The following is a 27,459-nucleotide window of genomic DNA, read 5'->3' as shown; positions in this document are numbered from 1 at the left end:
GAACAGCGGAGGAGTGGTACTCAAGCGTCAACTTTAAGTTACAATACCTCCGGATGTAATTAACATTTTACAATGCAACAAACGGCACTGATTACGTATTTGTTTATATGTTCAGATGTGCTAAGAAAACTAACGTGGTTCCATTTATAAAACTGAGGTTTGTGTTAAAAAACATACTTCCTTGAATTTTTGTATGGTTTGTATTAACCAATTACACTAGCCCTCTCCTCACGTTCGGTCTGTGGAATCGATTCGTCAGTATTTGATGTGGTTTACGAAATATTTACAGCGGTAACGTTAGCTGACTCACTCTGTACACACACACACGAATCGCTCGTGTAACCAAGGTGGATATGTATATTCAAAATGTTAGCCATTCCACTACGCTTCCTTTCGGCTCAACCTACGCTACATTTGATACTGCTGAACATTTGCTGTCCTGTACAACATTACGTATTTTTAACTTTGCAAAAATTGCGAGCACAAGCCTGTACAGACAGGTTCAGTCAACTGGGACCAAGGGTTTCGACGTTGTATACTACAAATGTTAAATTTTCTCATTACCAGTGTATTCAAATCGAGCTGTTTTAATTGTTATAACCATTGGAAAGCCGAGATCGCACAAGGTATTTTTTATTCCAGACAACCAGTTTCAACAATCTTGTCATCTTAATGTCTTAAACATTTTTTGTAGTATAACATGTTCATTTGACGCTGAACCTCAGGCACAAGATGTCTAGTGGATAAAACGGAGTACATTATAGACGTTTGTCACCGCTAAAATACTTAAAAACACACAACAGCTTGTCCAAAATACCATGCCCATATAAATATAACTTACAGATGCTTATTGATTGGCCACTCCGTGTAGTGTCCTGTGCACCACGACCAGATAATGGATATACTTGGAACGACAGACAGCATTGGTCGTATTTTTTTGTTTTATTAACCGCAAAATCGATTTTCGGTCACTAAGTGACCATCCTCAGTGCTGTGATATATGGTGTCAACAAGCTTAGAGCGATCACATAAACTTACGTGATCGCTCTAAGCTTGTTGACACCAGTGCCTACCAATTTAAATTGTATATTACAGCACTGAGGATGGTCACTTAGTGACAGAAAATCGATTTTGAGGTTAATAAAACAACAAAATACGACCAATTCGGTCTCTCCTTCCAAGTATTACAGATGCTTGTTACATGATACAAATACGACATACAATTACATATGCTGGACGCACACTAAGCAACTGTTTACATATGGTGGATACATTCTAAACAAGTGTTTAGTATGTGTCGAGCTTATGTAAACTGATGTATTCTATACCTTATTTGTATCTTGTAATAAGCATTTGCGAGCAATACGTATATGGACACACCTTTAGGGCAAGATACAGTGTTTTGCATAAAAAATATTAAAAATTAATACTGAAAATATTTCTCGTTATGAAATTTAATAAATAGGAATGCATCACCATTCCAAACACATTCATATGATTACATAGTCACCGGGGTGTTGCAAGTAGGCTGTTTAGGTTTTTATGTTGGTAAAGCCATGTAGCGCTCTGTACGAAAATCACTGACTGTGCTGTGTGCAGTCTGTGGCTGGTTTTCATTGTTGTTTGCTATTGTAGCGTTGGGCAGTTGGCTGTTAACAGCGCGTAGCGTTGCGCAGTTTGAAGTGATCCGCCAGCAGTGGTGGATGTGGGGAAAGAGATAGCGGAGTTTTGAGAGCGGATGATCTGGACGTGTGTCCATCAGAAACGGTAAATTTGTAAGACTGGATCTCATGAACTGATATGTATTATGACTTTTGAACATTATTAAGGCAAATACAGTTGTTCTCCATCAAAATCTTTCATTTGCTAACTATGCCTATCAGTAGTTAGTGCCTTCAGTAGTTAGAATCTTTTGTTTAGCTGGCAGCAGTGACACTCGCTGTATTGCAGTAGTTCGAGTAACGAAGACTTTTGTGAGGTAAGTGATTCATGAAAGGTATAGGTTGTTGTTAGTCAGGGCCATTCTTTTGTAGGGATTTTTGAAAGTCAGATTGCGTTGCGCTAAAAATATTGTGTCAGTTTAAGCAGTCATTTATAATTTTTCTAAGGGGACGTTTCAGTGTTAACAGTACAGAGTACCTTTTCAGAACTGGTTCGGAGTGTTAAGTACATGGCACGATCAACCACCTGTGTAAGTCGTTCGCCACAGGACGCAGCGTTTGCTCTTACTGCTGCTAAAAGAACCGTTAAGTAGATGCAAAGTCCGATTATTCCAACCACTAGAAGACAATATCAGACGAGTGTTGCGAATTCAAGAAACTGGACTGCCCCAAGAAAGTGCGCTTTTGGTGCTTCGTAAAGGAATGGTATAACTTTCTGCTGTTAATATTTGTTTTGTTCCTTTATTTTCTACATTCTTATGATTTTAGATTGAGCTTTTAGTGTTCTGAGATACTACAGTGATCCCCAAAATTTTATGATCAGTAAGTCTGAGTGAAAACTTTCGGTCACTTTACACTCGCAGTTGATTTTCAAGAAAATCTTTCGTCATAAGTACAGACACTATTATCTCGCCTCCATCCCATCACTTACTCATCCTGAAGAGAAGCCAGTGTAACCTTCTGGAGGAGTTTTACCGCAGGACTCGAATTCATCATAAAAAAAGGAAAATTAATTACAAGGTATGAAATACTAAAGTAATTACTAGAGACAAAAGCAGTCCAGGAGAAAATAACAAGTACCGCAGCAACTGGTGTGAACACGTACAATGGATCGTCAATAAAAGATTTTCCAAAATTGATTTAAGGTCTTAAACAATAGGGAAGCATAAACATCGAAGACCTACGAAGGGATGAAAGAAATTTCTGAAGCAAAAAAAGGAGAAAAAGAATAAGAAGATGAGCTCGCTCTTCAGTTTCGTTACTGTAGTCAAAGGATCAACAGCTCTGAAAATGCTTGGAACGTATTCAGCACTTCTAGGTAAGCCACGGCTTTTGACGAACAACCAACAAAGATACATTAAACCCAACAGCCGAATGGATGATCCACGCAGAAAAATTGTTTCAAGACATTAAAGTAATTTTTACTCTGGACGAAATTTACGTCATTGTCTCCTCAGTAATGGGAGAAGAAGTGGCGATGTCCAGTTCTTGATTATCAGATTGTGCGCCCACGTTGTGGCATAAATGTTAAAGTTGTCTCCGGTATCTTGTGGGATGAGAGCATATGGCACTGTTGATGGTGGTCCTCCAGTGAGATTGGGGCATTAAGCTCGGCACTCCCTTGGTGCTAATCTGAAGGGATGGACTATGTGCCGGGCCCGGATTTAACCCTCTCCCTTCCGTTCATTTAGCTAACTGTCCCTAACAACACCAACACAACACCAGCAGACACTCAGCACAGCCACCCACACCGTACGGACATAATGTGCTGACAAGCAATGACTGACTGTAACGTTCAGACTTCGACCGTATAGAACAAGGACGGGCATTCGACGTAATGGTTTAGAGCAAACACGGAAAAGCCAAGTCTGGACGAGTGGACGGAGATCTGAACCCTGCTTCCCTGCGATGCGGTCTCAAGTGCTCTGTCGTTGCGTTCGCTGTACACCGAGGGACGGATGTGGTTATTATATTATTATCTCATTATTTCTCACAAGTACTTACGAAAATAAAAGCCCTATAACTTTCCGGTACAAACTAATCACTGGGCGCTAAGAAGCTCGGAATTTAGCGCGAAATTCAATGCGACATGCTTTCTACAGTTTTCACTACGAAATCTTATCTCGGAATCTGACAGAAAACCCAAAGAGATACTGGTCATATATTGATCATATACAAAGTACACCATCGGCAAAACGCAATCAATACCTTCACTGCGCGATAACAATGGTGGTGTCACTGCCGGCAATGCCACTAAATAGGAGTTACTAATTACAGTTTTTCGAAACTCCTTCACTAAAGAAGCCGAAGTAAATTTTCCAGGATTCGAATCTAGAACAACTGCCAACATTAGCAACATGAAGTAGACACCTTAGGTGTAGCGGCGCAGCTTACATTGTTTCCCAAAGACGAGGTCTCCCGTCCAGATTGTATACCACTCAGGTTCCAATCAGAGTAGGCTGATACAATAGCTCCATAGTCATGGTTCATGCAGAACCGCTCGTTCGTCAAATTATCCGTACCTGAAGACTGGAAAGTTGCGCAAGTTGCACCACTATCCAAGAGACGAAATAGTGATAAACCTCCTGAATTACAGATCCACGTCAATAACTGTCATTTGCAGTAGGATGTGAAACATTTACGAGGGGCGTTTGAAAAGTCCGTACAAAAATAAAAACTACTTATGTGTTTGGGGTACATCTTTTTTTTATTTTTCGACATAGTCTCCTTTTAGATTTACACACTTCGTCCAACACTGTTCTAATTTGTTGATCCATTCAGAATAATAGGAAATGTCCAAGTCAGCTAAATAGCTGTTAGTTACTGCAATCAACTCCTCGTTTGAATAAAATCTTTGTCCCGCCAGCCATTTCTTCAAATTGGACAAAATAGTAGTCCCAGGGAGCCAAGTCTGGAGAATAGGGGGGATGTGAAGCCAATTGGAATCCTATTTCCATTAATTTTGCGTCCACTACTGCTGAGGTGTGTGCTGGTGCATTGTCGTGATGGAACAGGACATTTTTCTGTCCAATCGCCAGCGTTTTTCTTGCAGTTCGGTTTTCAAATGGTCCACTAACGATGAATAATATGCACCCGTAATAGTTTTACCTTATTCCAGATCGTCGATGAGAACTATCCCTTGCGAATCCCAAAAGACAGTCGCCATAACCTTCCTGGCCGAACGAATGGTCATGCCTTTTTTTGGTGCAGATTAGATTGTTTATTGTTTGGTGTCGGGAGTATAATAATGTATCCATATTTCATCCACAGTGAGGAAAGGACGCTTAAAGTGCTGCGAATTCTCCCTGAACAGCTGAAAACCATCCTTACAACACTTCACACGATTCCGTTTTTGGTCAAGCGTGAGCTATCGCGGAACCCATCTTGCGAATAGCTTTCTCATGTCCAAATGTTTATGCAAAATATTATGTACCCGTTCATTCGAGATGCCCACAGTACTAGCAATCTCACGCACCTTAACTCTTCTGTCATCAATCACCATATCATGGATTTTAACAATGATTTCTGGAGTGGTAACCTCCACAGGGCGTCTAGAAAATTCAGCATCACTTGTGCCCATATGGCCGCTTCGAAAATTTTGAAACCAGTTATAAACTGTTCTAATCGAAGGTGCAAAGTCACTGTAACGTTTATCAACCCTCTCTCTAGTCTCCTGAGGCATTTTGCCTTTCATAAAGTAATGTTTAATCACCACACGAAATTCTTTTTCGTCCACTTTTTGACAATCACTCGACTTCCTTGATTCACAAGAATGCCAAACACAAAGAAATAGACCAATATGGCTGAAACTTGGTGTGCCTTCTTTAAAAAGATGCTACTGACTAAACATAACCACGGTACGAGCCGGTGGTGCAATCTCTCGGACTTTGGAAGGACTTTTCAAACGCCCCTCGTACTGTGTTCGAATATTATGAATTACTTAGAAGAAAAAGATTTATTGACAAATAGTCAGTACGGATTCACGAAATATCATTCTTGTATAACACAATTATCACTTTGTTCTCACGAGGTAATGAGACATATCTACATCTGGTGTCAAATTGACTCCACGTTTTCACGTTTTCAGAAGGTTTCTGACAGCGTTACTCACAAGCGACTTCTAACCAAATTGCGTCCCAGTGGAGTATCGGCTCAGTTGTGCCACCGAATTAGGGAATTCCTGTCAGAAAGGTCACAGTTCGTAGTAACTGACAGAAAGTCATCAAGTAAAATAGAAGTAGTATCTGGAGTTCCCGAAGGAAGTGTCATAGCCTCTCTGCTCTTTGTAACCTATATAAACGACATTCTCAACAGCTCTCTAAGATATTTTGCAAATGATGCAGTCATTTACTGACTTGTAAAGTAATCAGATGATCGAAAGCAATACTAAAAACACTTAGACAAGATATCTGTGTTGTACGAAAAGTGGTAATTAACTGTAAAAAATAAGAAATGTAAAGCCATTCAGATGAATACTAAAAGAAACCCGCTTAACCGCACGAATATAAAGGCTGTAAATTCAAGTACATACTTAGAGATTACAACTGTGAATAAGTTAAATAACTAGCTCACAGATAATGATGTGGGGAAAGCAAACCAAAGACTGATTGATTGGCAAAATACTTGGAAAATGCAACAGGTCTGCTAAATTGGTTGCTCACACTGCGGTTGTCCTCTCTCTTCTCGGATATTGCTGTGCGGTGTAGGAACCGCATCAGATGGGATTGAGTTCAAAGAGAGGCATCTCGTTTTGTATTATCGCAAAATACTAGAGAGAATGCTACGGATTTGGTACGTAAATTGGGGTGCAGCTATGAAAATGAGGCCGTTTATCGTTGCTGGACGGTTTTCTGACGACATTTAAGTCATCAACATCTCCTCCGACTGGGGAAATAGTCTTTCGTCGCAACCTACCTAGGGAGAAACGATCAACGTGATAAAATAAGAGAAATCAAGCTCGCTCAGTAAGATTTAAGTCCTCATTTTTCCCGAGCGCCGTTCGATAGTGGAACGGCAGAGGAATAGGTTGAAGGTGGTTCGATGAACCCTCTGCCAGACACTTAATTGTGAATTCCAGAGTAATGATGTAGACATAGATGTAGTGTTACCGTTAGAATAGAAATGCCTACATAGTGTTTCATGATGCTAGAAAGACTGTAGCATTCCAAGAGATTATTTCACAAACATATTTCAGGAATATTCATTATGAGGCGATCGTATTTAAAACAATGCAACTTTAAGCGTTACAGGAAACACTTCCTCATAGCAGGTTTCCAAAGGGTTGCTATTTCAATACCGCGTTGATGCCGATTGCATTTTGTTCCTTCATGAATATTCGGTTCACATTCCACCTCCGCCTGCCAGCCTCTTTTTTATAAATAGCATCACAGCAGCTTTTCCTCAAATTAACTTGCGGTGGTTGTAAGGTGCCTCTTACGTGAGGAAGACATTTTACCAGTTTTCGTAAATTATTGTCTCTTATTGATGTATTCACGATAGTTAGGAAGTGTTGTAGTCCGTAGCCGGCCATGTGTCGGAGAGCATTTCCCACGCTGGCTGGCTAGGTGACGAAGCGACCATGTGTTGCGTGTAGTGAGGTGGAGCTCGGCGCTGGACCGTAGCAGCAAGCGTCAGCCTGGGAAATATATACGACAGGAAGTACTGCCATCTTGGCGCCAAATTCACCGATTTTGTTTATTTATATTTAACAATTAAAGTCATTTATCACAACATGAATACTAGGAGGAGCCTCTGGATGTTTAAAACAAGTTATCATAATTTTGCCTCGTTAAAATTCACACCCGTTCATTAACAAATGCATATCTTAGTAGGTACTAACTTGATCGGAAATCCACGAACTGTGACGAAATTAGCATGAGATACGAACTGCGCGCCAACGCCGGCGGTCGGCGTTAAAAGCTCTTCCTGACTTGTTCGATGGTAGCCATGCTCTCGGTTACGAGTAGTTTGTGACATGAGTGTCTCATTATTGATCTAATAGGAACAAAAGTGAATTTACGGCATTCTGAATGTTAATTTCGAGTAAATAGATACCCCAAAGTTGATCGACAGCAATTTCAGATAATTAGCTTCCACGGACAGAGACATCCAATGCGCCAATGAAGAATCTGCACGGGACAACATTTACGAGAGCTGAACCGCGCACAGGTAGGAGGAAATCCGACGACACGACCCACCAAGGCGCATCAAGGAAGGTCCGACTTACACTCGCAAATTCCGGGTAGAAATGCTGACCAGTTATACTGTCAGTTTAGAAACGAGGGCATCTTGCATGCTTATGCTACTGACGATGAATTATCGACCCACAGCCGTCGGTAGCAAATTCATGCTACATGTTTCACATTTCCCGTTCGCGATGTGTAAATAACATTACAAAACTATGATTGACTGCCGTAGACTATCATAAGTAAGCGTAGACTACAGTACTTTTCCTAGTAGCTTTGGTCAGTTTAGGTCGCACCCACGTTACCCGCACACTAACTGTGTTGTATACCTATCGGGCGTTACCTCACACTCATCTTTTTCTTTACGTATGCGATCAGTGTCTTACTAGATACCCCAAAAACAGGAAGCCGTGAACCATTTAGAAACTTAATGAGGATGCATAAAGGGCTGGGTAACATATGCAACATTTTTGTTCTTTTCCTCCTATCTGCTACTTAAAAGTGAGCAGTATTCGAAAATTGTTAATTTGTAACGTGCAATAGAGGCATGTTGTAGTGGAAATGAAGGAAACAATAGAGATTTACCGTGTAGCGCTAGAAAACGCAAATTCCTTAACAATAAAGTGAAATAAATAAATATGCAAAACAACATATCAAACATCGATTTAATACTTTGTCGAACTTATATAAAACATTTCTGTTACTCATAAAAAACTTCAGTATTTATCAATAATAACAAGAAACTCTTGCCTTTGTTCATAATGAAGAACGTGCTATTGGTTGCGAAACAACAACAATGATTATATGTATTTTTATGTTTGTGCATGTAAACTGAACTTGCATCAAAAGTAACTGCTTTGGTTACATAAAAGCATAGAAGTTACACAATCAATAAATGTTCATTACTTGCAGTACGCAATTTATATTCTGTAAGAATGAAAAATACATCATGGACTGACAGTGAATGATGCCTGGTTATAATTACGTGCGAAACAAACTAACAAACAGACCAACAAAAAGCAAAGAGAAGTCGTTGGTTCCCAGTTTCCTTCCTACACATTCATTTATGTTTCCTTCCCTACCAATCGCTACCGGCAATTCTACCATTTGCTACATCATTTATGCGGTGTACGTGACGAACTATAGTTTTGGTAGAGCGTAACTCTATGTTTAAGTCTATCAGAACAAAGCAGACAATAATTCGAACTACTTCAAACACTGTTACTATCCTATATAATGGCTCCAGTGTAAACCAATGAACCGCATGTAGATGTTTTCAACACGAGAATCGATAAAAATAATTAAAGCTTTTAAAAATAAACTACGTTGTTTGAACACCATAGTCGTTTGTTAAACTGAGTCGTCCTATAACCTTGAACTAGTTCTTGCACATCTGTGGGAGGTAGGAGAGACAGGCACTGATTGCTGTGGATTGCGAATTACGATATGTATCGTTCTTTTCGCAAACTGTTAAGCACTGATAGAGATGAGAGTCTTAGTAATTCCCAGGCAACTAGCGTAGAGTATCGCTTAGCCCTTTCACTACTCATTTCGCTCTAGATTACTGACGTACATCGGAAACAAAGTAGATGAGTATGAATATGTTTGCCACAAGAACACCATGAGCTTGTGACAAATCCTATTCCTGGCAGTATAAATATCCTTATCTCATGAATCGTAGCTATGTCTAGTGGAGTTCTTATATTAAAATTGCAAAGGACGAGACCCAAAAATATGCAAGGTGAATTTTTGGTCCTTACAGCTTCAGAAAACGTTTTCTTCTCTCGTCGCCTGCCGACATATACGTCTTTTCTGAATTGGTGGCCGAAGCGGGGGGGGGGGGGGGGGGGGGGGGAGGTCGAAAATCGGCAGTCGCGAGTTGTGCTTCAGGTCACGAACGGAAAACTTACGACGTCCTGTCCCGACAACATCCAATAAACGAACTCTATGCCGTACACGTTAGCTTACCCTTTGCTCCCATCGTGGTGTATTCTGGGACACTTGTTTCCTTTGCTGAATATAGCTCCGCAGAAAACCTAGGGAAGATCATCGTGGCATACAGAGGCAGATGTGCAATTACAAAAGCGACAGTAGCTAGTAATAAGGTTCTGCAATGGATTTTGAATACAGAAAGCTGACTTTCTCGCAACAAGTATCGACTGCAGGAACAGGGTCGACATCTGACACACTTCTGCACAATAATATGTCTTCGAATTTTTATACAATTCTATGCAGTGCTTCACATAGCTTTCAATTGTATTTCTGACAACACAATAATAATTTCCTCGTAATTTTCTCAGTTGTTCGTTACCACCTGCAGTCACTTGTAAGTGAATCCAAATTACACCTCGTCCTCTACTGGAGGCACACTTACTGATTCAATTAACATTTACTGAAAGCCATGACGAACCGCCTCCGATGGCGAATGGTTACCATTGTTGCCTTCAGCGCAGAAGGTCCTAGGCTCGATTCCTGGTACCTCCTTCGATTTTTCTGAGGTACGGATATCTGCAATGGGGTCCGTTAAGTATCATGAGGCCAAATGAGGATGTGCTAGGATAAAGAAGCAGCCCCATCATCAGGGTTCATCAAGTGGAAATAACGGCTGAAAGCATTGACAACATGCTGATCACATGTCAAACGGTCATAGATCGTTGCTCGTTCTGCCTCGTAGGCTGCAGCCAGTCTAAGGTCTACCCCGTGTGTTGTTTTTTTTTCACGATAGATATGTTATGGCAACATAATAGGTTTTGTGTTCACTTCATTAACCTGTTCCGTCATAACTGACATCTGATTAGTGTGTAGGTTGTTTTGTGTCACTTTGGTAATAACACGTATAATAGCGCTAATGGTGTTGCAAACGAATCAGGGTGTCAGACTAATGAGGCACAGGAAAACGAATGGAACCAGAATTTTATGAAAAGAGGCATAAATTACTTCACGTACATTAATTTCATGAGCATTTTAACACCATAAATTTTCAATAAATGTAAATGATGCGAATCAACACACTCTGGAAAATTTGAGCTATTGGAGGGAAGTTATTACTTTAATTTTAAAAGTAAACAATACTTATGCGTTCGAATTGTAAAATGAGTCCCCGCAAATAATTATAATAATGATTCCATACTAAAAGAACAGATTTTTTTGAAAATAATAATATATTTATTATCAAGTGTGGCTTGGTTAAATGATGTCGGAAAAGAGATACAGTTTTCGTCTTCACTCCTGAGTCTATCTCAGAAAATTGTCTGTCAGGTGCCGATTCTCGAATATTTGGCAATCATTTGTAAATGTGGAAAATGACAAGCTTCTCCGTAATGTGGTATCAGTGATAAACCATGAAGTCCCTTGTTACTGCTTTATAAGTCAGTTCGCAATTCTAATGAATACCGCAACTATAGGAAGTCACTGCGGCGTTGCCTTTGTAGGCAGGGTCCGCAGCACATACATGTGCTGTGGCTCTCAATTTTGAGGTATCCTGTTCGAACCCTCGTGGAAGAAAATGATTTCATTGCTGGTATTTTGCCGAAGATGGGAGGACAGATGGTGGTTTACGCCCCTGATCACTGTACTTTGCGCCACTACATTAGGATACATTCTGTGACAGTACTGTGTCTGCTACAATGCGACTGTGACGGGTCATTGTAGGCTCGGCGTTCTAAAAATTGTATTTAAATTAACGTGTAGCTATCGCTTCGAGTCTTGACAATTTACAACAGATCACGAGGTGACGTGTCTGTAACTGATGGCCATCTACTCGAAATTACGCCTGACCAGGACGAGTTTTAAAAGATAACATGATGTATACAATCTTGTTGCATTGGTTTCCGACAGTGAATGTACCTAACTATGCCATCCACACCTACAATTTTGCAGTCCTCACTGATACAAAAATTTCCCCGCTGAACCTAGTATCTACGCTCTAGAAGAGCGTAGCGTTCCAAAGGATTGGAAAAGGGCACAGGTCATCCCCGTTTTCAAGAAGGGACGTCGAACAGATGTGCAGAACTATGGACCTATATCTCTAACGTCGATCAGTTGTAAAATTTTGGAACACGTATTATGTTTGAGTATAATGACTTTTCTGGAGACTAGGAATCTACTCTGTAGGAATCAGAGTGGGTTTCGAAAAAGACGATCGTGTGAAACCCAGCTCGCGCTATTCGTCCACGAGACTAAGAGGTCCATAGACATGGGTTCACAGATAGATGCCGTGTTTCTTGACTTCCGCAAGGCGTTCGATACAGTTCTCCACAGTCGTTTAATGAACAAAGTAAGAGCATATGGACTATCAGACCAATTGTGTGATTGGATTGAGGAGTTCCTAGATAACAGAACGCAGCATGTCATTCTCAATGGACAGAAGTTTTCCGAAGTAAGAGTGATTTCAGGTGTGCCGCAGGGGAGTGTCATAGGATCGTTGCTATTCACAATATACAGAAATGACCTGGTGGATGACATCGGAAGTTCACTGAGGCTTTTTGCAGATGATGCTGTGGTATATCGAGAGGTTGCAACAATGGAAAATTGTACTGAAATGCAGGAGGATCTGCAGCGAATCGACGCATGGTGCAGCGAATGGCAATTGAATCTCAATGTAGACAAGTGTAATGTGCTGCGAATACATAGAAAGATAAATCCCTTATCATTTAGCTACAAAATAGCAGGTCAGCAACTGGAAGCGGTTAATTCCATAAATTATCTGGGAGTACGCATTAGAAGTGATTTGAAATGGAATGATCATATAAAATTGATCATCGGTAAAGCAGATGCCAGACTGAGATTCACTGGAAGAATCCTAAGGAAATGCAATCCTAAAACAAAGGAAGTAGGTTACAGTAGACTTGTTCGCCCACTGCTTGAATACTGCTCAGCAGTGTGGGATCAGTACCAGATAGAGTTGATAGAAGAGATAGAGAAGATCCAACGGAGGGCAGCGCGCTTCGTTACAGGATCATTTAGTAATCGCGAAAGCGTTACGGAGATGATAAACTCCAGTGGAAGACTCCGCAGGAGAGACGCTCAGTAGCTCGGTACGGGCTTTTGTTAAAGTTTCTAGAACATACCTTCACCGAAGAGTCAAGCAGTATATTGCTCCCTCCTACGTATATCTCGCGAAGAGACCATGATGATAAAATCGGAGAGATTAGAGCCCACACAGAAGCTTACCGACAATCCGTCTTTCCACGAACAATACGAGACTGGAAAAGAAGGGAGAACCGATAGAGGTACTCAGGGTACCCTCCGCCACACACCGTCAGGTAGCTTGCGGAGTATGGATGTAGATACTTGACCTTAATTCTTTTATGGACAAAAGTTTTCTGCTTTTACTATAGTCTACTACAGGCCGTTACATTAAGTAAATTCTGGACAGTCACTTCAGTTCCACTCACACTAAGAATATACGAAATTTATTCGCAATTGCGAAATATTTCTGCGGTTAGCTGCATTAGGTATGAAGACGTTACCTATTGGCGAAACATGAAAATTTTTTCCTAGACCGGGACTGGAATCCAAATTTCCCGCTTGACACGAACGGTCGGCTTAACAAATTCGGCTAAGCGAGCACTCTTCCAGGACCGACCCAAATTTGTGTTCAAATGTATGTGAAATCTTGTGGGACTTAACTGCTAAGGTCATCAGTTCCTAAGCTGACACACTACTTAACCTAAATTATCCTAAGGACAAACACACACACCCATGCCCGAGGGAGGACTCGAACCTCGAACCTCGGCTGGGACCAGCGCACAGTCCTTGACTGCATCGCCTGAGACTGCTTTGCTAATCCCGCGCGGCGACCCAAATTTCCATGATGTCATACTGTCTACGGTGAGCGATAGGGCCGTTGACAGTATGACATATTATGAAAGTTTAGGTCGGTCCTGGAAACGTGTTCGAATAGCAGAAGTGATTAAGCCGACCGTTCGTGTGAAGCGGAAAATTTGGGGTCGAGTACCGATCGGGAGCAAATTTTTATGTTTCACCGACAGGTAATATCTTCATACATAATGCAGCTAATGTCAGAAAGATTCTACAGTTGTCAATAAATTTCATAAATTTAATACAGCTGCAAGGTCGTTACTAATATCCCTCATACATCGTTCAAAATAAGGGTCACACTAACTCTCACTCCTTCTTTTTAACTCCGGTCTGAGTAATTATTAATGAAAAACTATTCGACTTCTTAAGACAGTTGTTCCCCTAGACACCGTCTTTAACTTTTACGACGACAGATTCCCCATGTTTACGATGCGACCGGAGCACCGACTAACTCGCATGCCCGCACGTTATGTGTTGGAACGATGCCGGTCCGACTTGACAAAGCTCCCTCTGCCGAAAAAACGCGTCTAGCGTACCCAAGGTTCTAAAACGTCACACTTGTCAGTTAAAGCATGCAAAACAAAGAGTATTAGTATAACTATTTAAAGCCTTTCACAATGTCTCATTGAGGAACAACATAGGCCACAGTTGATTCGTCGGATGGAGATAGCAGTCACCTTGGTGGAATTCAAGAGAAGCAGGCTATGTGCAAGCTCTCGGTTCCATCTTCGTACGTATCTCATTATCATACAATATAAAATCGACTCTACATTATACACACACTATAGTGACCTAAACAGAACACCTAAACTTAAAATGGGCACAGTTTGCGAAGGAAGAGTGTCAATTTGTTCGACAGAAGAAAATTCTTTCCAATTAACGGTTCGTCCCAGACAACCGTCATTGTTGTTGTTGTTGTGGTCTTCAGTCTTGAGACTGGTATGATGCAGCTCTCCATGCTACTCTATCCTGTGCACGCTTCTTCATCTCCCAGTACCTGCTGCAACCTACATCCTTCTGAATCTGCTTAGTGTATTCATCTCTTGGTCTCCCTCTACGATTTTTACCCTCCACGCTGCCCTCCAGTACTAAATTGGTGATCCCTTGATGCCTCAGAACATTTCCTACCAACCGATCCCTTCTTCTAGTCAAGTTGTGCCACAAACTCTTCTTCTCCCCAATTCTCCTTAGAAACTCCTCATTAGTTATGTGATTTACCCATCTAATCTTCAGCATTCTTCTGAAGCACCAAATTTCGAAAGCTTCTATTCTCTTATCTTATTGTCCAAAGGGACCGATGACCGTTGCTGTCTGGTCCCTTAAACACACAAGCCAACCAACCATCTTCTTGTCCAAACTATTTATCGTCCATGTTTCACTTCCATACATGGCTACACTCCATACAAATACTTTCAAAAACTACTTCCCGACACTTAAATCTACACTCGATGTTAACAAATTTCTCTTCTTCAGAAACGCTTTCCTCGCCATTGCCAGCCTACATTTTATATCCTCTCTACTTCGACAATCATCAGTTATTTTGCTCCCCAAATAGCACAACTCCTTCACAACTTTAAGCGTCTACTTTCCTAATCAAATTCCCTCACCATCACCCGACTTAATTCGACTACATTCCATTATCCTCACACAACCGTCATATGTGATTATTTTGTGGTGTTGAAACCAACCTTCGGGTTAAGACTGATTTTATGTAAACTATGGTGTTATGTTATGTTATGTTATGTTAACCGGTGACCTAGAAACGACGGAGAGACTCCGTCCCCGCGGCAGTCGCAGTGGTCCGCAACCCCACGACCTGTACCGCGGTCCACGTCACCTCTCCGCCGCCCCACACCGAACCCAGGGTTATTGTGCGGTTCGGCCCCCGGTGGACCCCCCAGGGAACGTCTCACACCAGACGAGTGTAGCCCCTATGTTTGCGTGGTAGAGAAATGGTGGTGTGCGCGTACCTGGAGATTTTGTTTGCGCGGCAATCGCCGACATAGTGTAGCTGAGGCGGAATGAGGGGAACCAGCCCGCATTCGCCGAGGCAGATGGAAAACCGCCTAAAAACCATCCACAGACTGGCCGGCTCACCGGACCTCGACACAAGTCTGCCGGGCGGATTCGTGCCGGGGACCGGCGCTCCTTCCCGCCCGGAAAGGCATGCGTTAGACCGCTCGGCCAACCGGGCGGGCAAACTATGGCGTAGTTCGTGGTGTTTTAAGACAGACCCATAACAAAGTTAGTTGGTGCATAATTCTCGTACGAGTCGGAATGCTGGGTGTAGCCGTCAGTTAAACAAGTTGTTTAGCAATGTAGCACTGCTGCCAACATGCCAGTTACCTTGGTTCAGATGGAAAGCAAACATTAATTACTTCTGTTCGTTTATAAAATAAACACATAGCACGTTATTGCTTATTCAAATTAATATGTTTGCCTCCATCAATTCGAACCAGTGAACTGTTGACCGGGAGGCCCCACGCCCGATGAACTATTCAGGAAGCTACACTGACCAGAAGTTTACAAACGCCACTACGTAATGCAGAATTGGACCCCAGATGTCATGAGAGGCGGACACGCCAATACAAAAGAAAGCGGCGAGTATAATGTCCGTAGAGGAGCAGTGACAGCAGGATGAATCGCACAAGGAAGTTAAAAAAAAAGTTCAAATGTGTGTGAAATCTTATGGGACTTAACTGCTAAGGGCATCAGTTCCTAAGCTTACACACTACTTAACCTAAATTATACTAAGGATCAACACACACCCATGCCCGAGGGAGGACTCGAACCTCCGCCGGGATCAGCCGCACACACAAGAAAGTCTAGTCGATGGATGTCATCAGCGTAAAATATTGATCAAGTACATTTGATCGCTTCTGATTAAATGATTGTGAAGTGGAAACGTGAAGGAACAACCACACCTAAACAAAAGTCAGACAGACCTCATGTACTAACGGACAAAGATCGTCACACATTGCAAAAGGTAGTTATAAAAACTCGCATGAAAATGAGGGAAGGAATCACTAGCAAGGCCCAGAGTGTTTCCAGAAATCCAGCTAGTACATTGAGGGTGCGTAAAGAGTTAAAGAGAATGGGGTAGAACGGTCTAAAAGCTCCTCATAAGCCACATACCTTCGCAGTCAGTGCTGAGCGACCCTTTCGGTAGTGCATGGAGGAACCCCATGAACAGTGGATGACCGAAAACGTGTGATTTTGAGTAACGAGTCACGCTATACCCTGTGGCAACCCGATGGAAGGATTTCGGTTTGTCGATTGCTTGAGCAGCGTTATCTTTGTTTAGTGCCAACAGTGCAGTAAGGAGGAGGTGGTGTTAACGGTTCGAGTGTGTCTTTCGTGGTTATGTTTCAGAAAACATTAAGTGCAGGAGGATAAGAATACATTCTACAGCATCGTGTACTGCGTGCAGTAGAGGAATAGCACGCAGACCATGACTATCAGCATGGCAATGCACCGCGTCATATAGCATCACTTGTGAGGCAATGGGTTTATACAATAAGATTCGTGAAATGGACTAACCTGCCCAGTGTCCCTACATGAACCCAATGCAACACCTTTTGGATGAATTAGAACGCCGCCCCAAATCCTAGCGTCCAATATCACTATCTTCTGTTGTCTCGGCTCTTGAACACGAGTGGAGGTGAAGTAAAATGCCTAGAAAACGATTTCTCTATGCGGAAAATATATTAAAAAAGTTACACCGTGGAAGGGGTAGGTCCGTCTATAACTGGGACGTTTCGTTAGTTCACAGGTGAGAAGAAGGCAAGGGCCTATAAATGATACATTGGCCCGAAAACTAAAGTTAAGATTGTATGCGGAACTAGGAATCGAACCCGTTTCATAGGCTGTGCACCACTTAGTATAGTGTCTGTGCACGGCTCATACAGCGTTTCAAAGCTTAAACCTGTCACTCAATAACAGCACGTCAGACAAGCTGTACAGAGTCTCTCATACTGTACCTCTAGAGTGGACCCCTCGAACAAATATTATAGCTCAGAGCTCATCTTAACCGAAGCTTCTTGGATGTTACTGACACGATATTCTCCTACCATTTAGCTACGTGCTGGTTCAGGAGAGTAGGAGGGGAGCCAATGAGCCACAGATTGTGACTAACTCCGGCAGTGCTCAGACAGTGGAAATTGTAGAGCGCTGCCCACAAAACTCTTAAGTCCATATTCGAGTAACGATAGGGCGCACAACTTTAACATGCCAAAAACTTTAATCGTAGCTTATACTTGACTAAAGAGCGAAATAAATAATTTCTATTAATCTCTGACATCTTCAGACTGATGGTTATTTTGGTTCACCACCAAATAGTGTGTGTGTGTGTGTGTGTGTGTGTGTGTGTGTGTGTGTGTGTGTGTGTGTATGTGTGTGTGTGATGTGTAGAATATTCGAAATCTTAGTTAGTGATTACGTGGGGTAAATAGGCAACAGCAGCAGAAGAGACAAGCTTGCATGGCGTATTCAGCCTCGTTGTGTAGCGAACCTACATTCTGGAAACGTAGTTTATCAACCTGAAGGATCGATAACGAGAAATAACAAGAGATATGTGTAAGAAACTTCATCCTAAAACCTGGCGAGTAAGGCGAGTAAGGTAGACCGCAGAATATGTGATATCATTAAAGAAAACATCAAAGCTCTATAATGGCTGGGAGACGTAATAGGATTTTGTTTGCGGAAAACAATGAATTGACCAGTGATGTCACGGCAAGCTCTGAACAACTGTGGAAAAAAAAAAAATATAACGAGAATGTTTCTGTTGCACAAGCGCCTCTCATGTGCTTCTACGTCATAAGACTGCTCTGAAATAGCATTATACTGATTAGCGACGCCAAATCCGTGCTTTCAGTCCCATGTTCGTTAAAATTTGTTATAGTCAGCTAAAGACATGCTTAATGCAGCTCGTCACGGTAATCTTTCCCATGCAAACCTTTTCATCTCTGCATTACTGTGGTAACCTACATCCAACAGAGCCTGCATTTTGTAGTCCTGCATTCCTCTCTTTCCTCCTCCTTCTCCTCATCCTCTTCTCCTCCTCTCTGCGTTACATACCTCCGTGGGTCTTAGCCTCTTTCCCCCATCTGTCTCCGCCGTCCGCTGACACATTTTACGTATTCTTTCACATCGTCTGTCCACCGCATTCGTGGCGTTCTTCTCTGCCAGTTGGTCTGTATTTAAAAAAAGTTTAGTTGTTTTTCCTGTATCCGTCTAAGAAAACGTCCAAGCCAAGCTATTCTCCTACTTTTATTATTTCTCCCCTTCCTTGGCGCAATTCGTCTGCGTAATGGCAGTGTGGCAGTCCTTGTTAAATTATTTTTACAAGGCACAGGTGTTGACTCTGTGCTCAACCCCCAAGGTGCAAGTCAAACTTTCATTTCCGAGTTAACTGCCCCAGACACACGCCACTGAGGACATATTCAAATGTCGAAATGTTGCTATGTACCGCTGAAAGTGCGAATTATGCGTAATAATTATCACACAACTGCATTTTCCTTCCACTTCACTTCACTGACCCCTACTATATCTAGATTGAGCCTTTCCATTTCCCTTTTCAGATTTTCTAGATTCCCTACCACGTTTAAGCTTCTGACATTCCACGCCCCGACTCGTAGAACATTATCCTTTCGTTGATTATTCAATCTTTTTCTCATGGTAACCTCCCCCTTGGCAGTCCCCTCCCGGAGATCCGAATGGGAGACTATTCCGGAATCTTTTGCCAATGGAGAGATCATCATGACACTTCTTCAACTACAGGCCACATGTCCTGTGGATACACGTTACGTGTCTTTAATGCAGTGGTTTCCATAGCCTTCTGCATCCTCATGTCGTTGATCATTGCTGATTCTTCCGCCTTTAGGGGCAATTTCTCACCCCTAGGACAAGAGAGTGCCCTGAACCTCTATCCGCTCCTCCGCCCTCTTTGACAAGGCCGTTGGCAGAATGAGGCTGACTTCTTATGCCGCAAGTCCTCGGCCGCCAATGCTGATTATTTATCAAAATTTTCGGCAGTGGCGGGAGTCGAACCCGGTACCGAAGACGTTTTGATTATGAATCAAAGATGCTATCCCTAGACCACGGGAAGACAAGGATTTCTGGTCGGATTAGTATCGTGTAATATCAACAGCAGCAGAAAATGGTATAACAAGTGTAGGATTCGTTATGAACAGGAAGGTAGGGCAGAGGGTGTGTTACTGTGAACAGTTCAGTGACCGGGTTGTTCTAATCAGAATCGACAGCAGACCAACACCGACAACGTAAGTTCAGGTAAACATGCCGACGTCGCAAGCTGAAGATGAACAGATAGAGAAAGTGTATGAGGATATTGAAAGGATAATGCAGTATGTAAAGGGGGACGAAAATCTAATAGTCACGGGCGACTGGAATGCAGTTGTAGGGGATGGAGTAGAAGAAAAGGTTACAGGAGAATATGGGTTTGGGACAAGGAATGAAAGAGGAGAAAGGCTAATTGAGTTCTGTAACAAGTTTCAGCAAGTAATAGCGAATACCCTGTTCAAGAATCACAAGAAGAGGAGGTATACTTGGAAAAGGCCGGGAGATACAGGAAGATTTCAATTAGATTACATCATGGTCAGACAGAGATTCCGAAATCAGATACTGGATTGTAAGGCGTACCCAGGAGCAGATATAGATTCAGATCACAATATAGTAGTGATGAAGAGTAGGCTGAAGTTCAAGGCATTAGTCAGGAAGAATCAATACGCAAAGAAGTGGGATATGGAAGTTCTAAGGAATGACGAGATACGTTTGAAGTTCTCTAACGCTATAGATACAGCAATAAGGAATAGAGCAGTAGGCAGCACAGTTGAAGAGGAATGGACATCTCTAAAAAGGGCCATCACAGAAGTTGGGAAGGAAAACATAGGTACTAAGAAGGTAGCTGCGAGGAAACCATGGGTAACAGAAGAAATACTTCAGTTGATTGATGAAAGGAGGAAGTACAAACATGTTCCGGGAAAATCAGGAATACAGAAATACAAGTCGCTGAGGAATGAAATAAATAGGAAGTGCAGGGAAGCTAAGACGAAATGGCTGCAGGAAAAATGTGAAGACATCGAAAAAGATATGATTGTCGGAAGGGCAGACTCAGCATACAGGAAAGTCAAAACAACCTTTGGTGACATTAAAAGCAACGGTGGTAACATTAAGAGTCCAACGGGAATTCCACTGTTAAATGCAGAGGAGAGAGCAGATATGTGGAAAGAATACATTGAAAGCCTCTATGAGGGTGAAGATTTGTCTGATGTGATAGAAGAAGCACCAGGAGCCGATTTAGAAGAGATAGGGGATCCAGTATTAGAATTGGAATTTAAAAGAGCTTTGGAGGACTTACGGTCAAATAAGGCAGAAGGGATAGATAACATTCCATCAGAATTTCTAAAATCATTAGGGGAAGTGGCAACAAAACGACTATTCACCTTGGTGTGTAGAATATATGAGTCTGGCGACATACCATCTGACTTTCGGAAAATCATCATCCACACAATTCCGAAGACGCTAAGAGCTGACAAGTGCGAGAATTATCGCACAATCAGCTTAACACCTCATCCATCGAAGCTACTTACAAGAATAATATACAGAAGAATGGAAAAGAAAATTGAGAATGTGCTAGTTGACGATCAGTTTGGCTTTAGGAAAAGTAAAGGCACGAGAGAGGCAATTCTGACGTTACGGCTAATAGTGGAAGCAAGGCTAAAGAAAAATCAAGACACGTTCATAGGATTTGTCGACCTGGAAAAAGCGTTCGACAATATAAAATGGTGCAAGCTGTTCGACATTATGAAAAAAGTAGGGGTAAGCTACAGGGTGAGACGGATCATATACAATATGTACAAAAACCAAGAGGGAATAATAAGAGTGGACGATCAAGAACGAAGTGCTCGTATTAAGAAGGGTGTAAGACAAGGCTGTAGCCTTTCGCCCCTACTCTTCAATCTGTACATCGAGGAAGCAATGATGGAAATAAAAGAAAGGTTCAGGAATGGAATAAAAATACAAGATGAAAGGATATCAATGATACTATTCGCTGATGACATTGCTATCCTGAGTGAAAGTGAAGAAGAATTAAATGATCTGCTGAACGGAATGAACAGTCTAATGAGTACACAGTATTGTTTGAGAGTAAATCGGAGAAAGACGAAGGTAATGAAAAGTAGTAGAAATGAGAACAGCGAGAAACTTAACATCAGGATTGGTGGTCACGAAGTCAATGAAGTTAAGGAATTCTGCTACCTAGGCAGTAAAATAACCAATGACGGACAGAGCAAGGAGGACACCAAAAGCAGACTCGCTATGGCAAAAAAGGCATTTCTGGCCAAGGGAAGTCTACTAATATCAAATACCGGCCTTAATTTGAGGAAGAAATTTCTGAGGATGTACGTCTGGAGTACAGCATTGTATGGTAGTGAAACATGGACTGTGGGAAAACCGGAACAGAAGAGAATCGAAGCATTTGAGATGTGGTGCTATAGACGAATGTTGAAAATTAGGTGGACTGATAAGGTATGGAATGAGGAGGTTCTACGCAGAATCGGAGAGGAAAGTAATATGTGGAAAACACTGATAAGGAGAAGAGACAGGATGATAGGACATCTGCTAAGACATGAGGGAATGGCTTCCATGGTACTAGAGGGAGCTGTAGAGGGCAAAAACTGTAGAGGAAGACAGAGATTGGAATACGTCAAGAACATAATTGAGGACGTAGGTTGCAGTGTGCTACTCTGAGATGAAGAGGTTAGCACAGGAAAGGAATTCGTGGCGAGCCGCATCAAACCAGTCAGCAGACTGACAAAAAAAAAAGAAAAAAAATGCATTTTTGTCTTTAAAAAATCTCATATTCAACAGTCAGAGTTCGAATAAATATCTTCATTCAAATATGTAATCACTGAACGGTTGACTCTGATATAAAACACGATGCTGTGGTATCACCTCGATAATTGTATGAGAGAGCTTCGTCTATCTTCCAGCACATCAGCTCGACACACGGGCGACGTAGGTGCTCAGCGCTTTACCAGTAGTTTATCTTTTAGGAAGAACGGAGCAGAAAATCACACGGCCATTCTAATGTAGAACTTATTTCCTTCTACAGCTTTAGACAAATCCCGAAATAATTTATTCGACAGACATGAGCTACCAACCATCTGTTCCAAAAATCCCCCTCCCTCCTCCTCCCACTCAAACACAACATGTACTCTCCACAATTACCACAACGCTGGCGAATTTAAATTATAATCTTCTTTCTCCCTTATACTATCTCGAGAAATATCAAAGATATTACCCTCCACAGACTAAAAATTCAGTAATCATTGAAAATGTATGGACACCTCATTTATATGTATAATCAGTGAATTCAAAGTTATTTATGAGGGAACTCACAGAAATCAGATAAAAAGCAGAAAAAAACGAAACACGCTAATGCATTATTCTATGTCCTCGTCGTATTATTGCACTTCGTTTTATATCATCTGATAAAGTAAAGTGATATATTTATGGACTTGAGCCTTGTTGCGCTCATCAATTTATTAAGTTACGCTCAGTTTGCACGTTGAGTTCACACTTTGTCAAATTTTAGGAAATTGTAGCGATAGAAATTACCTTTAGCACCCAATGATTACGGTGGACGGATATGTTTGTCAACACGTAACTTTTGAAGTTATTCGGAATCCTAGCTGACATTACTCCTGTTCAATGCAGGTACGGGAAGTTGTGCTCTGATTCCAACACAGCTTAGTATGGCCCATCACGTCCTCGAACACATAGCCCCTCTGAGCTGCCTAACCCGTACAGGCTATGACTGACCCACCTTAAATACGTTCTCCTTTGTTGTTCTACGCTAGGAAACATGGACTTTATCCTGGAAGCCAAAGAAAAATACTTGATAACTACGAAACGAACGAAGGAATTCGCCGTTCGCTGTTACCTGCCAATCACCTCCTAGAATAATACATGAAGTACTCCTTTCCTACGGCCATCCCTCGACAGCATCCTGACTCTGAAGTGTCCAGTGACGTTCAGAAAAGTAACGTATAAACAGAACCACCCATAGAAACTAGTAGTTCTGAAGAGGACAGTCGAAATACTGATTTTAATCGTGATTTTGGATTCAAAATGTGGGGGCACGACGCTGGAATGGATTTTATTCAAAGGACTGCTAGTACTGATCGTTCTGTTGACAACTGTATCAGAGATGGAACGCGATGTTAGATTGAGGAAAAGGATTGGCCGTTCCTCTTTCAGTGAAGCCTTCACTGCATTTGACTTGGAATATTTAAGGAAACCACGGAAAACTTATCACTAAAAGCAACGTAGCGAGTGTAGAGCGAAAGCGGAATCCTTATATCCGCGTGGAGGAAAATTGGCATAGAGCAAAGCGTGGGCTCCGGTGGCTTACTTTCACTTTCTTCTAGGTCATTTGAGACTTAGTAATGGATCGGTTTGACAAAGATGGTGGAGTGAAGCGGAACTGACCTTGCTGATGGAATCGTTCTGGCATTCTGATGAAGCGATGTAGACACTAAAACAGGACGACCCGCGGGCCCTGAAACACCGACGACGGATCCAATGTTGCCTTCCCCCACCTCTGTAGCTCCGCTATACTAACAGGTATATACAGTAAATTCTCCTGAAGCTACTAGCATGTTGATTGTTCTATCTTTTTTTCACTTCCAAATAAAAATCGAACTGTAGTAAAAGAAAAGATTTTCTAGGACTCCCATCGATTGACCACACCAAGAGAAAAACGCCTAGTAGACATGAGTTGTGAATGCATACCTTAAAAACTATGAGCACTTCGTTCATCTTAAAACATGCCTTTTCTATGCTGCAAGCCTTCTTTCTTCTTTGTAGGAGGTAGTATGGACAAAAACAAGAAAATTTTTCTTTCTTCAGTAGAAGAAACGTCTCACATAACCACATAACCGAAGATGAAAAAGTGCTCATAGTTTTTAAGGTATGCATTGTGGAAACCATGTTTAGTAACATTTTTTAATTTGACCCATGCTTCATTATCTGAATGTCGGTGAAGATATGTTTCATCCTGTGTATACTTTGGCAGCGTGCTTTCCTCGTGCAGTTGGGGTCGTGGGTTTGAGCCCCGCTTCGAAAACGCGCCCGTATTTAATGGGTGCATTCTAGATGGAGAACTGATGCACATCAGACTAACAGCGGAAACTTAGATGGCTAACAGTATACCATAATAGGAACAAAAACATTCTAGATAAAAATAGATCCGTAAAGTCGCTTGCGAGATAATTGCGAATGTGTGCTGTAAGGTTTTCGATTAATTTTCTCTCTTCAAAATGTTAATATGTCTGGCGTAACAGTACCCACGGCACTCAGAAAATTTCAAGATTTTATGACGAAGCTTGTGTGGCTGATTAATGTGACTGTACCATCTACATAATCAATGTCATGATTTACGAACATGGTCATAGGTGCCAGAAATGAACTGCCTGACTAAAAAAAATATTTGTGATCCGTGACTGGACTTATATTTTATATCCTCTCTACTTCGACCATCATTAGTTATTTTGCTCCCCAAACAGCAAAACTCCTTTACTACTTTACGTGTCTCATTTCCTAATCTAATTCCCTCAGCATCACCCGACTTAATTCGACTACATTCGAAAAGCGGAGAACTGGACCGAGCGCAGTCGTTAGCACACTGGACTCGTGTTCGGTAAGACGACGGTTCAAACCCGTGTCCGGCCATCCTGATTTAGGTTTTCCGCGATTTCCCTAAATCGTTTCAGGTAAACGCTGGGTGGTCCCTGTGAAAGGGCACGGCCGACTTCCTTCCCCATCCTTATCTATGGGGATCGGAGCGATGACCTCACTGTTTAGTCCCCTCCCCGGAATCAGCCAACCAACCAGAGAAATGGATGGTATAACACAATTGGTACCACAGAACTGCTGAAGCGTCTTAACAAGTCTCTGTTTGCAATGCGAATTTTGTCAGACATAGGGGATATAAAAATGAAAAAGCTGACATAATGTCATATGGAATTATTTTTCGGGGTAATTCATCAAGCCAAGCTAACGTTTTCCGGGCACAAAAACGTGCAGTAAGAGTTATATGTGGTGTGAACTCAAGAACATCACGCAGAAGCCTGTTCACGGAACTAGGTATACTAACTACTGCTTCCCAATGTATTTAATCCTTAATGAAATAAGTCACTTTTTCAAACCAACAGCTCAGTTCATGGAATCAATACAAGAAATAAGAACAATCATCACAAGGATTTAAAGTCACTTAGTCTTGTACAAAAAGGTGTGCATTTTTCAGGAACATACATTTTCAATAACTTTCCAGCAGCTTAACAACCAATGAAATTCAGTTTAAGAGAAGCCTAAAGGATTTATTGGTGGCCAATTCCTTCTACTCCATTGATGAATTTCTCAGTAGAACCAATATATAACTTCTGCACTATTTCAGTTCAGTAATGTGTTCATTGTAAATATGTGTGTGTGTGTGTGTGTGTGTGTGTGTGTGTAAGTACAATCTAATTTCTGCACCATTTCAGTGCAGTAATGTGTTCATTGTAAATAAGTATTATAGTAGTTGTATTACATGTTTATTACCTTATAAATAAATAAAAAACATATTTATTTTAAATTCAGTGCATTAGTATATGTAAAGTGACTCTTTCATACAGTGTTCATTAAGAAATGACAATCATTCCACTTGGGACCCCTGGAATGGTACATTAGCTTTTTTGTTTTAGTTGTAACTAATTGTCATGTAGTGTTGTTTTTCTGACACGTTCCACATCCTGGAGGACCTCCTCACTACGGATCAATGGGAGTGAAGTAAATCTAATCTATTCTACCTTTGCCTGGAAGGTGATGCCATGCTGGAAGGCCTCTTCGGAGTGGAGCGGGATCCTGGTGTCGTAGTCATCGTTCTGCACCAGGTTGTACTGTTTCTTGGACGGCATGGCGGCGGCTGTCACCGGCTGTGTCCGCCTGACGGTCTCCTCCCGCGGGCCACGCCGACGCCGACGCTGACGCTACGCTTCTGGCAACGCTGGCGCGACGCGACACGGCCAACAGAAATAGCCCTAGGCTCGTCGCCCCCGCCGGCTAGCCTATTCTTCTGCTTCTGCCGCTCTCGGCTACGCGAAAAGCAGTCGCGCAGCGCAAGACCCTCGCCGATGCAACTCGCTCTTCTCCGACACCGGAACCGACTCTCTCAACACACGCCACTGACTCCTTCCACCCTTCCCTCACGTTACATCCCCTGGCGCAGCCACGAGATTAATAAATTACCAACTACGGCACCTGCTTCGAGACGACACCACTACGAACAACTGTCTCCTCGGATTTTACACAAGTAGCAACCACGATGACAATAACACGGAATTTTCGGATCGAGCGCCGTCGCAGTCGCTCTGGACAACGGCGCTGTCGGCCGGAAGCAGAGGTGCCGCGCGTCGGCAACCGCCCTCCTGCGGGCACACACAGAGCACGCGACCGCGACGCCGGCAACTCTCGGACGCCAGACACCCGCGACCAGCCACCACGCACGTCCGCGGCAGGCAGCACGCCGCTACTGGGGGAGCGAGCGCGCGCTCGAGCAGGCCCGCGTCCGGCCCCGCGACGCTGCTGCCATCCGGTGGCGCACTGCCCAACTGCGAGGCGCGCGCGCCGCCGCCGCCGCCGCCGCGAGATGCGCGGAGGCTGCGGGCGGGTAATTAATTGCATGTAAAATTGTCGTGCTACAAGCAGTCGGATCTGTTTCATAACAACTC

At 42.4% G+C, this 27,459-nt stretch overlaps 1 protein-coding gene across 1 annotated transcript in view; it reads right to left on the bottom strand.

The window, feature by feature from the left end:
- LOC126365874 (carboxyl-terminal PDZ ligand of neuronal nitric oxide synthase protein) overlaps positions 1-27,247 on the bottom strand; it is an 856,744-nt gene extending 829,497 nt beyond the window's left edge. Inside the window, exon 1 of the mRNA XM_050008564.1 lies at positions 26,539-27,247. Coding sequence (XP_049864521.1) covers positions 26,539-26,646 — 108 coding nt within the window. The 5' untranslated portion in view covers positions 26,647-27,247. The remainder of the gene's footprint in view (positions 1-26,538) is intronic.
- Between the last annotated feature and the right edge of the window lie 212 nt (positions 27,248-27,459).

The sequence above is a fragment of the Schistocerca gregaria genome, chromosome 4 (genome assembly GCF_023897955.1).
Source record: "Schistocerca gregaria isolate iqSchGreg1 chromosome 4, iqSchGreg1.2, whole genome shotgun sequence".
NCBI classification, from domain to species: Eukaryota; Metazoa; Arthropoda; class Insecta; order Orthoptera; family Acrididae; genus Schistocerca; species Schistocerca gregaria.
This window is presented reverse-complemented; position numbering and strand designations above follow the sequence as displayed.